At 32.9% G+C, this 18,259-nt stretch overlaps 1 protein-coding gene across 10 annotated transcripts in view; it reads right to left on the bottom strand.

Annotated features, from left to right (window-relative positions):
- The window catches only part of LOC145333084 (neutral amino acid uniporter 4-like), a 34,533-nt gene extending 16,967 nt beyond the window's left edge, over positions 1-17,566 (bottom strand). For 6 of the 10 annotated variants that reach the window (XR_013884438.1, XR_013884439.1, XR_013884440.1 and 3 more), the window contains exons 1-8: positions 17,391-17,566; positions 16,252-16,297; positions 15,790-15,839; positions 3,004-3,046; positions 2,568-2,617; positions 2,107-2,138; positions 1,612-1,683; positions 906-978 (exon numbers count right to left, since the gene is read on the bottom strand). Coding sequence is in view for 5 of the 10 variants with exons in the window: in XM_080178238.1 (XP_080034364.1) it covers positions 906-978; positions 1,612-1,683; positions 2,107-2,138; positions 2,568-2,617; positions 3,004-3,046; positions 15,790-15,839; positions 16,252-16,281 (350 nt within the window). In the remaining 5 variants the exon portion in view is untranslated. Of the gene's footprint in view, positions 1-905; positions 979-1,611; positions 1,684-2,106; positions 2,139-2,567; positions 2,618-3,003; positions 3,047-3,319; positions 3,421-5,595; positions 5,635-15,789; positions 15,840-16,251; positions 16,307-17,390 lie in introns of those variants that run through there. The other 4 variants (XM_080178240.1, XM_080178239.1, XM_080178241.1 and 1 more) reach the window with 4 other exon arrangements.
- Positions 17,567-18,259: the final 693 nt, after the last annotated feature.

Raw genomic sequence — 18,259 nt, 5'->3', positions numbered from 1 at the left:
ATAGATAATTGCAATGGTTAGGTAGATGGCTATCCCTGTCTGGGGCAGGCAGGATAGCCCATGGAGCAGCACAATAGGTAGATAAGCATAGAGGGGTTGAGTGGTAGGTCTGGGTACTAAAGAGGGAAGGTTTGATGATTACTTGTGACAACAACAGTCTGTGTGGGGGCAGGTTTAGATCCTTTATCCTCAGGGTTGAGGTGGTGCTGATAACTTGGTGGTTGAAGGGGAAGGTTCCGGTGCTTAAGATGGGAGAGGGAGGGGTAACACCCCTCCCTCCATTTGCAGGACAACTGAGAGATAAAATCAGTACCGTTATCTGACATCTTTTCAGGTGGCTTCATAATTGTAGAATAACAGGATTTAACTAGGTGCGTAGCATCACTATAATGTCTTGGTTTCTGCATGGTCCAGAGCTGCCGCATACCACACATACAGCGGAAACAGATTATTGAAATGATACAAAGAGTACAATATAAATCAGAAATGATACAAAGAGTACAACAAAATTAAAAATGATACAATGAGTAGCGAGTACAACTTTACCTGCATAATTCATGTGAACAATGTACTAATATGATACAAAGAGTACAAGCATACCTGCATAATTCATGTGAACAATGGACTAATATAATTCAAAGAGTACAAGCATACCTGCATAATTCATGTGAACAATGGACTAATATAATTCAAAGAGTACAACCATACCTGCATAATTCATGTGAACAATGGATTAATATTAAGAAATGATACAAAGAGTACAACTCTACCTGTATAATTCAATGGACTAATACATGCATACAGCGGATACAGATTATTGAAATGATACGAAGAGTACAACATAAATAAGAAATGATACAAATAGTACAACAAAATTAGAAATGGTACAAAGAGTACAACTGTACCTGCATAATTCATGTGAACAATGTACTAATATGTGCATACAGCGGATACAGATTGTTGCCATCAACACCAACCCTATATAAAGAGAAAGATGAAATAAAATCATGGATCTAAAAAGATAAGACAATGGCCAACAAATAGATGTCAATCCAAAATGTTGACAAACAAAATTACCCCTTCTGTAAATTAAAATAAGTGGTCGATAAGTTTTAACACTCAAAATTAATGAATCTATCAATCAAAATTCACTAAAGTTCCCATAGTTATTAATTCACAGATTTATTCAATCACTAAATAAAAGAATTGTAATCTTTTGTTTGTTTTTTACTTTAAGGCAGGTTAGGTTACATTGGCTACTTGGTAGATCAGCAGAATTAGGGCACTGCTGGTGTTAGGAATATGCAACAAGCAATTTGAGAGCAGGCAATAAATAATATACCTATTCAACTAGCAAATATTACGCTCAAGAATTTAAAAATTGTTATTTAGCGCATCGCTTTCCGCGGATATAAAATGTAAAATAATAAGCACGTGCCTTCGGCATCTCTGGGCTACAAAACTGGTTTTAATAATACGACTGTACATTTTAATATTCGCAGAAAACTGGATATAATACGATGCTATACATAATTTTAGCATGGCTTAGAACCGATTCTAATCCAGCGGATGTTAATCGGTTTCAAAGCCATACTGGAAAAAATATTTTACCTAAACTTCCAAATATGATTCCACTGTTTTTGATTGCATCTGGCATAGCCAATATACCAGTTCCAATATTTCCTAAATAGAAAACAAGGATAACAACATCCATAAGAAGCGATGCACCAAGAAAAATGAATGGGAAAACAGACAAGGTGATTAAAAAAGCATTTGTTAACATCAAAAATAGATTTATAAAAATAATAGAATGATAGTCTAAGTTAGACAATTTTAAACTTAATAAATCATTATTGTAACCCTATCGTAGCCTAAGGAAGAGTTTTTTGTTATCATAATTAGATGCCATTAGAACTATATATATTCTTAAGCGTAACAAATGAACAAACGGACAAACAAACAGACAGACAGCATATTGGTGGACCATCCTTTTAGATGTCCCAAAGGCCATAATGACGCAATAACATTGAAAAATGTTTTTGAATTAGTGGAAGAAGTGAAAACTACACGTCTTTTTTTTAAAAAGGCAAAATAATATAAAATTACCTTTTAATAAATGTATAATTGTATCACAGTTCCTAAACAAATAAAAATTAATTAATAACTTAAACAAAAAATAATTTAGGTAGAATTTTGTTATCTTTTTAGGTCTTAACTATCGCTAATATAAATGTTTAAGATCTTTATTTGTAGCAGGGTTTTCATGGATAAGACAATTTAACAATAAATTGATGTAAATACCCAACGTTGATAAACAAAATAAACCCTTTTGTAGATTAGAATAAATTGTTGAAAACTTTGGACTCTTCCAGTTTTGAACAAACTAATGAGAATCAAATAAATCAAAGTTTTTGAGCCAGCGAATAAGATGACCGTTTTTTATAAAAACTTGGATAACACTAAAATTTACAGTCCAACCTCTCTAAATTGTAGACATGGCTGAGAACCGGTTCTAATACTGCGGATATAAATCGGTTTCGACGCGATACTGGAATAGTAAAACTTACGAAATTTTGTGCCCCTCCGGTTCATCATCCACTCTTTCTTTGGCAGGACTCTAAATAGATAGATACAGGTTCAAATCCAGCGGAAATTAATCGGTTTCAAAGGAAGCTTTCTGTCGCATCGGATTCTAGACCTCTCCACGCACCTTGAAACATGCTCAGAGTTCTCATTACGGCGTAAAGCGTCAATTTTCCATATAGACATCAAACTATTTGATAGTACGACCGTTGTCTTTGAAGTCCTTACTCATAACTGTGCATGGTAATGAGTTGCGCCTGTCTTCCCCATTACTAAAACTATTAATATCGCGCAGGAGTACATAGCAGCAGTAGGAGCCATTTAGTTATGACGCGGTGGAAAGCCTAGAATAGAACCTAAAACCTTCTTGATAAAGAGCAGTTTTTCTTCAACGCCATTCTACAAAAAAAAATGAATTACCTTTTGAATATTGAGAGCTACATGTGGAGTTGTCTCTCCATCACTGAAAATATAAACAAAATTAGATCATGACAAAATTAAAAAACAAAGAGAAAGGAGGGGACATTGGGCTGTTTATTACACTACTCCCCAAAGTTTTTAATAACGTTTTATTTTCCGTTGGCTCGTCAACTATGGGTACTTTTACTGAGTTCCAAACGTTTCAACCACTAATTACAATCTACAGAAGGGGTAATTTTGAGTATCATCATTGGGGATGTACGTCAATTTATCAGCCATTGTCTTTTCCCTTTAGATTTTTTTTTTATCTAGGTACCTTTTATTCTCGTTAAAAGAAGTATTCTCCAATGTGCCGTAACTAACCATTATAACATTTTCATAACAAGTTCTTTCGTTCAAAATTAAAGTTCATTTATAATACAAAGTAGCTTGGTGACTGTCCGTCCGTCCGTCTGTCCGTAACTAACCATTATAACATTTTCATAACAAGTTCTTTCGTTCAAAATTAAAGTTCATTTATAATACAAAGTAGCTTGGTGACTGTCCGTCCGTCCGTCTGTCCGTAACTAACCATTATAACATTTTCATAACAAGTTCTTTCGTTCAAAATTAAAGTTCATTTATAATACAAAGTAGCTTGGTGACTGTCCGTCCGTCTGTCCGTAACTAACCATTATAACATTTTCATTACAAGTTCTTGCGTTCAAAATCAAAGTTTATTTCTTTTTAGAGGGGGAAGGTGATAAGTGCTGCTACTCTGTAGTCAGGACAAAAATGGTAGGTATCTATCCATTCATGCACGTACGTTCTTAGAAACTTTGGGTACTTTTAAACTTTGATTGGTTGATTAGTGTCCAAACTTTTCAACCTCTAATTTTAATCTCCCTTAAGATCTTAAGATATTCTCAGTTTTCAGTTGATTATGATATTTCGTGTAAACGTGTTTGTAAGTGACTCCATCAAATGGACAGACGAACAGGCGGACGTACAAATATCATCATATAGCAGCGTCGCTTCTAATCATGACTCCAAAACATATTACAGTCCCATGTGATAAAAATGTGTACTATTTTCATCATGGAGGGAGGGGACATTGGACTGTTTATTACACTAGTCCCCAAGGTTTTATAATAACGTTTTCTTATTCATTAACTTAACCACCTTGGGAACTTTTAATGAATTTTAATTGGTTGGTTCATATAGCTTAGTTGAGTGTCCAAAATCGTTTCAACCACTAATTGTAATTTACTTAATGGGTAATTTTGTGTATCCTCGTGCATTGGGGATGTACATCAATTTATCGGCCATTGTCTTATCCCTTAAGATCCCTGATATTTATGCTTAATGTAAAGGTTAATCATTTTATAAACAAAATTAATTTTTGGAGACCTTTTTCCCCATATGAGTCATTTGTTACTAGTAAAGCTACTCTTTAAATCACTTTGTCTGTCCGTCCTTATACTTTAGAGATATTTTTCGGCTATTATTTAAGATATGGTGCTTATTTTTTTTTGTTAAGATACCCTAAGATCACATTAAAACTCAACAAAATTAAATAAAATCCATAAGGAAAAAGGATAAGAGGATGAATACTCACCCCTTTTTCATGGTATAATACTACTTCCCCATCCCTAAATTTAGAAGCAGACGAAAATCAAAAACCGCCCAGGGCTTTTTGTAAGTCAATCATAAATAATAATGTGAATAAAAAGAAAAGCGATATTTAGCAAACAGCCGTGGGCGGTCAGAATCAGCTGAATGTTCATTATGAAAAAAATTTCCCCCTTTTTAGAAATAGAAGGATTCATCTTTCATGAACAAATTTTTTTTAAATAAAAATAAAATTCTATGTAATTTTTAATTAAAACATTAAAACGAAAATATCTAATCTAATATTCTTGCCCTAAATATGGAAATAGTAAAAAGAAAAAAAATATTTTTTTAAATAATTTTTAATCCTCCCATTTGAAAAGTAGTGGAATAGCAATAACATTTTGCGCGGCAACAGCGCTGAGTAGGCCTCTAGGCCCACTGCCTGTTTTCGTCTTCTAGTTGCTTCGATTCCTCTCTTTTATTTTTTTCTCTATGATAAAATCTTATGTTAATAGCTCACCCTTCTATGATTTTATTTAATTTTTGTAGATATTTGATTTTGGAAGCTTGCACAAAAACAATTTTGCCTCACAATTTTGCGATGTAGCGACCCTAATTGTTTTTAAGAATCCACCTTTGTATACAACTTAATTAGTCCGTCAGTCTGTTGGTCATGCTACAAAAGACATTAATATATGTAAAGATTTTGAGTTTATCTATTCAATAATTGGGTATAGTACCTTTCGAGGTAACGCCTCTTAAGGGGCGTTTCGTCGTATTTTCACAGGACATTGGGTAGGTTAAGTTAGGTTTGTCCCAGATGGTTAGGCAATTTGCCCCTCAGGGTTAGAGCCCCCCGCAGGGAAATAGGGGAAAAGTTACTGTGAAAATACGATAAAACGCCCATTAAGAGGCGTTGCCACGAAAGGGACTATACCCCAATATTTTATCCTTCTTTTTTAATGACCAGTGAACTATAACTTGTTGAAAATTATTCCTTTTATTTTTTGACATTTTCTTATCATTTCATTCGGGTCTGCAATTTTTTTTTGTTGAATTAAAGTTATACATATTTTTCAAAAATGGGATTCCTTAAATGTTTTTTTTTGTGTTGAAAATTTCTTTTATTAATACATACTACGATTTTAATAATTTTTAATACCAGTTTATCAAAGAAACTTTATGTGCTATACTTATCACTTATATACCTATACTTGTAGCTTAGGAAACCCCCAAAAATGATTGTATTTTTTTTGGAGGCGGTTTGGGATGTTCCACCACAATAACTATGTTATGACCAGCTGGAATATTCCCTGCAAAGAGGAGCCTAATTGGTCCAATGGATAGCAGATATCTTAAGCTTAAGACAGACACGTTTACCTAATATGATAAATGACATCTAAATTCTATTATTGTAAGTAGTTCCTAATAGTGAAGAGGATTCCCCCCTCCTCCCTTTTTGTTTGATTTTTGTTATTAAATTGACGACATCCCCAATGATAATCCTCAATGTTATCCCTTCTAAGTTCTGTAGAATACAATTAGTGGTTGAATTGTTAAAACACTGAACTTAATGAACAAACCAATCAAAATTCGATAAAAGTCACCATTGTTGTTAAGACTACTAATAAGAAAACTATAAAACTTTGTGGACTAGTACAAGTAACAGCCCAATGTCCCCTCCCTCCCTGATTTATAAATGGGCTTTTCAACTGCACTGAAAGGCTCTAAGATGTAATCATTTTAACTAACTCACTACATAAAACTACATTATTTACAATGAAATTAATGAAAACAAAAAACTAGTATAGTAATAGATTTCTTTCTCTATATATAACTGTGATATGATAAAACATATTTAACATATGAAAAGTGTTATAATAGGGAGTTTATATGAAAAAGATAATTTTCAAAAAATAGCTATTAATATAAGGGAGAAAGGGGAAATTGGGCTCTTTATTACACTAGTCCCCAAAGTTTTGTGATAACGTTTCCTTTTTCATTGGCTTAACAACCTTGGGGACTTTTAATAAATTTTGATTGGTTGGTTCATTTTGTTGAGTGTCTAAGCGTTTTACTTTTAACCACATTTGATAATCTACAGATGGGGTAATTTTTCATTTGGGATGTACATCAATTTATCAGCCATTGTCTTATCCTTTTAGATCCCTGATAAATATCCTGTACTAAACAAATTGGATGTGTGCATTAAAATATCGTAAACGGCAAGACTTTAAATGAAAGTATAGTATGTTTGCTTAAGGCAGGTATTAGGCTATTAAGCAGGAAAATTTACCTATCTTGAATGTCTTTCTGTCTGATAAAGATACTTAGTTAAAACAGCATTGAGCGTTGAAAAAAACATATGATATTAAAAGCAGGTTTTAGTCCATTTTCATACATGAATTATATCTTTTATTTTGTTTCAACACTAAGAATCAAATCGTTCATTACAATTTTGGCGGATTAACTTTAGAATTAAATCATTTAGTGTCAAATTACACATTTCAATATCTCCATAAAAAAACTACTAACAGGATGTCTGTGTGTGTCTGTTTCTGAACCGATATGGTTCTCCTTCATAGTGAAGATTATTATATGCCTATATAAAGTTTTTAACTGTTTTGGGGGAGGGTACCCAAAAGAGGGTAATTTTTTTCGCATAATTCCGTAAAGTTGGGTGCAAGCTTCCAGTCAAATGCACTTATTAGGTCAAAGTTGTTACCTGACGAATAAGAAAATGTTATTATAAAACTTTGGGGACTAGTGCAATTAACAGCAAAATATCAACTCCCTAAATGGCTTTGAAAATAAGAATCTTGGCTAATTTGACATTATGGTAGTTTTGAAGGAACATTGGAGTTGCTTTCTAACAACTGTTCTCTGTTCAACACCTTTTTTGTAGTAGCGTAGCTACTCTTTAAATAAGGTAAGGTATGTCCGTCAAATTGTAATTTTTTTTAGTAGCGCAGCTACTCGATAACTAAGGTGATGTATGTCCGTCAGACTTAAATTGAAACTTTTAATGAATATGTCATGTTAAGTGATTTGTTGACAATATAAATATTGAAAATCTTTTGCAATATTTGTCAGAAAAATAGGAAATTTTTTAAAGAAAATAAATAACAAAGAAGATTTTTGGGGTAAAAGACTATTCCATTGTTCTAAAACTGATAAATGATTTTGACCTTTCCCTCCCTGGATAATCACGACCTCCCATTTCCTCTCCCCTTTAAAGTTAAACAATAGAGACAGGGAAGGTGTTAAATTACTTTTAATTAGGTCTTTAATTAACAGCCAATATCGTCGTCAATATTAACACAGCCAAAGCACTACAAAAGAGCAGAAAGCAATTTGCTAGCAGAAGAAAAATGTCCCCAACACTGGATTCAAGTAATTCATCTATACTTTATTGTACATTTATTCTCTCCTCCCAAAAAAACATGAAAATAAAATAGGCTGACCGCTGTTCTTGGATGTTATCGCCAGGTAATATATCCGACTGTATGGAATGGTTCATGAATGCGGGAAGTCGTCGTTGCATCATTTTTATTTCACTTTACAGGGATGTATATTTTTAGTCATTGAATGAATATTTCCGTGTAGGGAGGGGACATTGAGCTGTTTATTACAATAGTGACTTATAGTCCACCAAGTTTTATAATAACGTTATAACAACTTTGGGGACTTTTAATGATTTTTGATTGGTTGGTTGATTAAGTTAAGTGTCCAACCACTATTTGTAATCTACAGAAGAGGTTTAATTTAAATATCATGATTGGAGATGTACACGAGTTCATCGGGCATTCTCTTTAGATCCCTAGAATATTTCAACACAAGGAAAATTGTTTCCTACTTTTCCACCAAAATAATATTAGTCCTATCTGATCTCATGCTAAAAATCTGTTGAGAAACAATTGGAAAGGAGGTTGTTAAGATTTGTGGAAAAAAAGCGGTAAATTTTTAAAAAAATATACACCCCTTTATACAAAACTTTTAGATATGCTTTTTTAATAATGAATTCTTAGCAACAAAGGAATTTATTTGGTGATTTTCCTAGAAGTGATCCCGTCAAGCATTGACCCCCCCCCCCCCCCCCCCACCTTCCAATAATAAGGGGTGGTGTCACTCGGAGATCTTGAAGAATAAGACAATGGATGATAAATTAATGTACATGACAATGACATACAAAAGTCCCCAAAGTTGTTAAGCCTACAGATAAGAAAACCTTAATAGAGAATAGTCACTATTAATTAACGGCCCAATGTTCCTTTCCTCCCTGAATTAAAATGACCTCTCCGTAGAGTAATTGCAGTACAAAAAAATTAAAATTAAAAACGTGTCAAATTAGGCAATCTTTAGCTGCTAGGCAATTCATTAAAAAAAATCATATCTTAAAGTTGTAATGTCACAATTTTAGTTTCACAATGGCTTTAATTAATTTTACTTCTACTGTTTTTATTTTTATATGTAAGATAAGTAGAAACCACAGAATTAATAAGTATGTACTTTTCTGAAGCATTAATATTCTGGTTAATATGACTGTCAGTCTGTCTGTTTCTCTGTTTGTTAAGTAACATCCAACAGTTTGATTGCACGACCTTTGTCTGAAAGTACTAACTGTGCATGCTAATGAGTTGCGCCTGTTTATGGGCCATGGCATTGTCCATACTCTCATTATTAGTGTCATGTGCCAGTCAAAGCAGCAGGAGGTAACATTTAAACGTCGTTTTTTCCCCATGGTAACCCCTGAGATTGACCATAACCCTGCAGGGCATTTAACAAAATAATCTATCCTAACCTGAACTAAACAAAGAACTAACTCCTTCCTTTTTAATAAAGGGGGAGGGGTTTCTGTACTCAACAAGGCACTTTGGGAGAATATTACAAATATATGATTTAATACGTTTAATCATTAATATTATCAGAATCTAGAGTTATTTAGTTTTCAGTTAGATTTTACTAGTTAATTGCAGGGAGGGAGGGGACATTGAAACTGTATTACACTAGTCCCCAAAGTTTTACAACGTTTTCTTATTTGTTGACTCAACAACTTTGAGGACTTAATCGAATTTTGATTAGTGTTCATTAAGTTGAGTGTCCAAATGTTTCAACCACTATTTGGAATCTACATAAGAAGTATTTTTTGTATCATTATTGGGGATGTACGTAATTTTATCGGCCATTGTCTAATCGTTTTAGAGTAAATATCCTTATATTTGTGGGATGTCTGTCTGCTAAGTTAGGTAGATATTAACAATAACAACGGGACTTGCAGATTTCTTTTTGCATGCAAGCTGCAGATAGGTCCTGTCAGGTTTTATTTCTTTATAAACTTACTAACGGCTACGCCCCTAGAGGCCTCTAGGGACACAAATGATGTTTTCTTAAAAATCTATGTTATTATCAGCTGTTTACCAAATATCCACTAGGCAGCGCTTTATATATTTTTATTATATTATATATTTTAATTTTGGCGTTTCTCTTGGGAGGGTGGTGGTACTCTCCCTACAAATTGCTATAAACCTTTCTAGGAGCTTTGAGAAGCTATCCTATAAAGGAGAACCCTAACGATTCAGTGGTTAGCAAGATCCTTTGGTATAAACAGACACCCTTTTAAGTTAATTGATAAACTGGTAAAAAAAAAAATATAAATTATGCATAAAATTAAAATTTTAAAAAACACATAAGGAATCCCCTTCAAAAAACAACAACAATTTAAAAAGTATATTAATACATGAAATATAACCGTAGCATTTATAATAAACTATGTATGCTTTATCTGTCCGTCTGTCTAATGTTATTAACTTTCCAGTATGGCTCCGAAACGATTTATATCCGCTGGATTAAAGTTCTCAGCCATACTGAAATACGATGCTATACATGATTTTACAGTATGACTTTGAGCCAGTTATAATCTAGCGGATAACAATCGGTTTCGAATCAATACTGGAAAAAAAACTAGTTTTGACATGAAATATTTATCATTAAACTCTAATTGAGCTACAGACTAATGGACACAAAATCATAGTTGTAGAGAAGCTGTGCAGCTTAACTAAAAATACACATGATTTTTACACATGTTAATTATGTATATCTTCATATCAGGGTGGTACCTCAACATTTGATCATGTTCAATTATAGAAACCTGGCAGTAAAATAAGAAGGATAATAATGTAATATAACAATCATTCTCAAATTGGAAGAATTAGAGAATTTAAATTATGCAAAAAGTACTTGTCCACGGATAGGAAAATAAGATTAACGCTCCAAAACTTTTTTTTTGGTATGGCTCAAAACCGGTTTTAATCCAATAGAATATATGGGTTTTGGAGCCATTGTGTTTCACCAACTAAATCCTTTTTTTAGTAATTTCAACACTAGTTTCTGTAATTGAACATGAAATAATCCATGGATACACGGTTATTATGCTTATAAATATATATATATGATCAAGATGATATCACTATGAGGACTGTTTAAGAAAGATTAAATGAGAAATCAAATGACATATCTCTCTAAACTCTGAAGTAACTCGGGGGAGGGGGGGGGGGTATATAACAGGGGAAGATTATTCTTGTAAAGAAGGGCGGTTACAAAATACAAAACGCCCAATTTAAAATTGATAAAATTAGCATAATTTATAAGGAGGTAAAGGACAAAAGAAATTAATTCACAACCCATTATTTCCATTAATATTCACTTTATACTAAAGGTTGGAGGGAGAAAAGGACTATCCTAATAAATAAAGTAGTAAGCGTTTTTTTTGTCTGTCCCGAAGGATTTCACTAACAGCTAAACCGATATTGTTCTCCTTTATAGGTCCTGGGAAGGTTTTAAACTATTTTTGGGGAGGGTGTCTTCAACCCCCCCCCTCCAAAATTTTTTTTTTACTCTTTTCAAACTCAAATATAAATTGAGATTTGGTAGACTTTTCCCCCTCCTACCTTAAGTGCCCCTAGATGCTTCTAGGGGGCGTAGCCGCTAGTATTTTAATAAACTGCCATTGAGATTTCCCCTACTCCAAATATAAGATGGTTATATCATAAATTATGGAAAAAAAATCTTTTTCATAAAGTAGTAAGGTTCTTTTTTGTCTGTAGCTTAAGACTTTGATTGCTACTGAACCGATTAATACTTCTAATACAGATATACTAGATGCTACGGTCACAGCCGCAAGTATAATACAAAGTACTTAGGTTTGTTAATTGTTTTTAAATTGCGACATCTACTAAACAGATTTAGTTTTCCAATTGCTTTACATTGGTCACGGGCTGGTTTTAGGCTATTTTATTTATAGAGACGCATTCGCATTTTTCCAAATGTGTTAAATCGTCTGTATTGTGCAAACATAAAATTAAAAGGGGGAGTTAAAATGGGGGATGGAGTTCGTAAGTTACGCTATTATAATTCCATTATTTTTGAGGAATTTTCCATGGGGGTTTAAATCAAATAGGAAGATATTAATTCAGATAACGTTTAAATTACGCGGTTTTATTACGCCACTAGGGAGATGATTATGGGGTTATATTAGTCTACAATCCCAATAATTAAAATCTGGTATAGGTAGTATCGTAAAGAGGTCAAAAGTTAATTCATAAACAAAAGTTTTTTATTTTTACCTAATCACTTGGAAATTTTAGGCCCTAGGCATATCATGATTCAGGGATCCAAAGGAATAAGACAATAGCAAAAATTGAAGTACATCCTCAATGATGTACTACACATAATCACCCTTCTGTGGGTTACAATTAGTTGTTGAAACGTTTGGACTCTCAACTTAATGAAGCAACAAATCAAAATTCAATAAAAGTCCTCAAAGTTGCTGCACCAACGATACAGAAAATGTTATTATAAAACTTTGGGGACTAGTGTAAGAAATAGCCAAATATGTTTCCTCCCTGCCATGGTGTAGAAATCATATAAATCCCTTTTATTTTACATTTTTTAAAGCTTATATTGGCAGAATACACCTAAAAATTGTAAGAACGAAAATTTTATCTGTATTTGCCCTTTCCCCCTTTATAAATGATGTACTTTTGAAAATATAGGCAATAGGGGGTGGGCAATTTTATCACCCCCTCACTGGGGGTTGGGACACAAAAAAAGGGGTATAAAAAAAGGGATAGGGATAAAGGGTAATGGAAATAAACCTAACAGTAATTAGGGGGGGAGGGGGGGAGCTAATTTAGATTCAATTTAGGATACAGTTCATACGGAGTGTCTCTCGGGTTTTACGAAGGTTTTTTAAATAGAATTATTAGACAAGAAGCCTAATGAATACCTAGAAAAGAAATTGGTCATTTATTAGATGGTTTTTAAAGGATCAATCTTCGTTTATTCCGGATGAACTGAAACTATTTTAATGTTTTTTATTAATTAAAATATTCGATAAACATTACAAAAAAATATTGCACATTACTTGATTGTTATTTTTTTACTTTATATCGGAAAATTAAGACTACAACATTATCTTAAGAAAAGATACCGATAAACCTTTCTGATCATTACCAGAAGGAGTTATTAATATCTAAAGCTATCAATAATGTAGATGGCGGACATACAAACATACCCTACAATAAAAGCAGCTTCGCTTTTACTAGGTAATGAGTCATTATTATGGAAAGTTTTAAATGAAATGGAAAATAAACAATATTTACAATAGTACGTAGGATATATTTGTAATTTTTATCTTTCAATCATTAAATATATAACAAAAGCAGCTGCGTCCCTAGTCTATAGGGGCTCTGTTTTCCAAGGGAATCAATGGGAAGAATATATAACATAAAACCATCCCAAGGCTTAATTTTAAATAATATTATAGTCTAAAACCATACAAGGACCTAAGTAAAGCTTCCCTAAAATGGAGAACTCAATTAGCATAGTCGTTATTGAAATCTGAAGCTTCAGACACAAAAAAACCACTGTTATATAATAGGATAGGATAGGATATTATTTTATTTATTCTTTTTTGTAGTTTAAGAGTTTGAGAGGTACCGATTGAATTCTTCATTTTATGGAAATTTCACATAGGTCCTGGTTTTAGTTTTTTTGTGGTTTTCCTGCCTACCCCCTTTTATGCAAGGCTCCTAGATGCTAGGGGCGCAGCCGCTAGTAATCCATAAAGTAGTAACGTTTTATGTCTGTTGGCTAAGAATTCAATAACCAAGGGACTAATTGAGTTCACTATTTTATGGAAAATTCAAAAAGGTCCTGTTAAGGTTCTGTTATAAGTCTTCGGATGGTTTAGGCTATTTTGCAGCTTTTTTCTTGATGCTAGGAACGCATCAACATGTTTATAATTCTATGACCTGAAAAGCAGAGAGAAAGAGAGGGAACAATCTTCTTTTTATTACACTTATCCCAAAAGTTTTATAATAACGTTTTCTTATTCGTTGTCTCAACAACATTACTAAATTGTTCAAAAGTTTCAACCACTAATTTTAATCATCATTGGGGATGTACATCAATTTATCGGCCATTGTCTTATCCCTTTAGATCCCTGCTGAGAAAAGGCATGAGAGGCACGTGGAATTACTACGAGCTAAAAACACATGAAAAACAAGGATAATTATGTATATGAGTAGCGCAGCAATAAAAATATAGAAGAAATATTTTAAAATGAAATATCATATTTATTTCTGTAAATATCTTACATTTTAAAATCCACCAAAAAACATGAAAGAATGTTCTTTATACGTGCTTTCATTGATTAGGCGAAATATGGACAAACGCACAAACATGCAATAGGAATTATAGAGTAGGTACGTTATGAAAAAATCAGGGCTCGGCAGCACGCGTCAGCCGCGTGTAAGGCTCATCAAAATATAACTTCTGCTGGATGTCTAAACTAGTTCTTCAACAAACAATCCAAACAATCTTTTCGGAATTTATTTCTTTTTGCACACAAGCGGGTTTAAATTTGAGGCATATGCGCGCGAATGAAGTGCATCTGCCAAGCCCTCTTTAAAATCAACAAATTAATAGGGAAAAAAACATTTTATTTTTGTAGAGTAGTTATGCTAAAGAAAAGTACTAAGTATCAAATCTAAATATTATCAATATCAAAATTAATATATTATGTATAGTAGTCGTATGCAGGGAGGGAGGGGACATTGCGCTGTTTATATCACTAGTCCACAAAGTTTTATCATTAAGGTTTAGTCAACCACTAATTGTAATTGTAATTTACAGGTAATCTAAGGTGTAATATTGTGTATCATCACTGGGGATGTACACCAATTTATCGGCCATTGTCTTATCCCTTTAGATCTCTGAGTTGTATGTGTGTGTGTGACATAAAACCTCTTAAACAGCTAAACAATTAGAACTAAAATTTTATTTAAGTCCTCAGAGACTATGGACAAAGCCAATTAAAATAGTTCCCTGAAAATTATAGTAACACAAAAACGTTTATAATTTTAGTTGTTACTAAGGAGATTCATTAACAAGAACAAGTGAGACCAAACAGTAGCGAATCTGGAAAAATATTTTCTAAATATTATTAAAACATGACTATACTTTCATAAAAGAATAGTTAGTCAACTGTAAATAAATATAAATAACGGTTATGTTTCAAACAGTCAATTAATAGACAGACTACCAATTGTTGCTTTTAGAGTAGCTTCTCTCATATATTAAACATATGTTTTTTTGTCATTTAAAAACTCAAATATACACAAAATGAGAAATGAAATCAAGAGAAATTCGTCAGGGTTCTAAAGGGATAAATTGATGTACATCCCCAATGAGATACACAAAATTACCCTTTCTGTAGATTACAATTAGAGCTTGAAAAATTTGGACACTCAACCTAATGAAACAACCAATCAAAATTGAATAAAAGGTCTCCAAAATTTCTAATCCAACAAATAAGAAAACAAAACTTTGGGGACTATTGTAATTAAAAGTCCAATATCCCCTCCCTCCGTGGCAATTTGTACATTGTAGAGGGAAAGGTCAATGTTTCTTAAAATGTAAACATTCAAAGCAACATTTTCTTTATCTAAATTTAATAATAGCGGCTTTGCCCCTAGAGGCTTCTTGGGGGCACTACTGAAGTAAGAGCGGGTATATTCAAATTTCATCACCTTCTCCTTCTGTCTGTCTGTCGCTCTATCTGTCTGTTCGTCTGTCTGTCAATCTTTGTGTCTGTCTGTTAGTCCGTCTGTCTGTCTGTATGTAATGTCTTACCTTGAAATAATGTTCCCATTTTCTTCATCCTCTCCTTCGCTAGCACTACCCTACAATAAAATATTAATGTTTAAACAAAAAGTCCCAAGCACTTTCAAGCTTACTTATTTTAGGACACCTGCCATACTTAAATAATGAGTCGGTCTCATCAGATAGTGTGTCATTATGTACTTAATCGTGGATCTTTAGCATACCCTAGTGACTATACAAGGGAGTCTCAACCAACGACTTAGGTTTAAACCCAAAAAACTATAGCAAATTTATCATTCAAACAAGTTAAAAATACATCAGATAACCCATGAAAACCGTCATTTTCACCCTCAAAATAACAAGCTTGAGCTACCCGTGGGATCTTCCAACCTTTACTGTACCTAACTTAACCGAAATGAATAAATAAGTTCTTTCGTGGTCCAGATTCAATGTAAGGGAAACTACCGCAACCCCCCAATAAAAAAAGCTCACCTGTAGAAAGGGTTGGATCTCGTCTGTCATTCTAGGAAACTCTATTCTGAATATCAAAATATTAAAACAATACTAAAATAGTTGATTTTTTGTATTATTTAATGTAAAAATTATTTAGTCCAGAGCTTAAAACTTCTAAACTACTAGGTAAACCTAGTAACTTTCTTCCCACTGCCATCACATTAAAATAGAGGGAACCTAAATGCTAGAGCGCTTCAGATATTAATATTATACGCTACAGCAAGATTAAAAATTGCCTATTTCGATTTTTTATTTAAAATGTGGGCTTTTTGGTTATCATTTACTGTACCTCGATAAATTCATGTCCAAACTTTTCCACCAATTATTTTAATATAAACAAGGATGACAACATCCATAAGTAGCGAAGCTCAAAAATTATGATTGTATATCAGGAAAAAAAATACTATAAAGTAGTACCATTTACTAAATATTAATATTGGCAAAATAAGGAAATCATCACACCTTTAAAATCACGCAACCTTATAATCATGAAAACTTAAAATCTAGGAATCAATCTAGCACCGCAATTAATAGACAAATCGTAATGAGCATTGATGGAAATATGTAGAAAATGAGCATACTCAATCCCTGATAATTTCAACCGTCAAAATTGAATAGGAATTGAGAAAACCATGAAAACCTAAAAAATCTAGGAATCGATCTAGCACCCCAATTAATAAAAAAAATATTGATAAAACTTAGTGAAAATATGTAGAATATAAAATTAATTAATCCCTGAAAATTTCAGCCCTTTATCTTGAAAAGAAGTTGAGAAAATCTAGAAAACATAAAAATCTAGGAATCGATCTAGCACCCCAAATAACATACAGACGGACAAAACAATGTATATATTAGATGGGCATTTATAGTGGGAATCTTCACTAAAAATTTCAGCTGTCTATCTTAAATAGGAGCCGAGAAAATCACGTTTCCCCCAATTCATTAATTACGGACAGACGGACGGACGGACATTGTGAATTATAGAGTAGCTTCGCTACTAAAAAGAGAAAATTTTTCCATAAATGAGGTTGTAAATGTACGTAGGTACAATGTACATACATTTTTGTCTTACATGTCTTATCATTTATGATCCTAATATTTTAGTATTGTTTAAAAACCTGTGTTTCTTTGAATAGCCAAACTCCACCTTTTCTCTTACACCAAGGGTAAGGTTATCACTAGAGTCCCCCAACAAAGGAGGAGTTCCCACGGCTTCTAGTAAACTATCATAGAGAACCCTTCGTACCTAGGGCTTTTAGTAATCTGAAATTGAAACAAAATAATTATTTGTTTAATATTAAATGTTTAATTTCATTTTATGGCACACAAAAACATAAAAGCATAATTAAAGGGGAAAAAGAAAAAAATATATCGGGTAAAGTCCCTTTCGTGGCAACGCCTCTTAAAGGTCGTTTCTTCGTATTTTCATAATAGCTTTTTATAGGTAAGGTTAGGTGATTGCACACCAAGATGAGGCAATTGGCCCCGCAGGGTTAGAGTCCCAGAGCAGGCTCTAGAAATAGGGGAAACCGCTACTGTAAAAATACGAAGAAACATCCCTTAAGAGGCGTTGCCACGAAAGGGACTATACCATTACCCAATAAATGAATAAAATATGACTAGAAAAAAGATTACATTATTAATTTAAAACTAAAATGATACTAAATATAACTATAAATGCCTTTAGGTAAATTGCATAGGTAGATGAATAATAATGCAAAACACAAATTTTTAACAATTTTTTAAAACAGTTATTTGATTTGATTTTTTAAGGCCTTTTCCTATCACATCAATAAGTCTAAATGGCATAATGTTCATTTTTTATCTATGTATCGGAACGCAATCCTAGCCGTTCTCGATATCTTAATCTCAAGCCCTCCGAATGACCAACATGTGAAGTTTACAAATGTGTATTTATTACCATGAAAACAGTGAATCTAAAACAAAAATATAGAAATTAATTACATAATATTAATGGTTTATTATT

This window comes from Acartia tonsa, chromosome 12, assembly GCF_053477335.1.
Source record: "Acartia tonsa isolate MP-2025a chromosome 12, ASM5347733v1, whole genome shotgun sequence".
Classification (NCBI taxonomy): domain Eukaryota; kingdom Metazoa; phylum Arthropoda; class Copepoda; order Calanoida; family Acartiidae; genus Acartia; species Acartia tonsa.
This window is presented reverse-complemented; position numbering and strand designations above follow the sequence as displayed.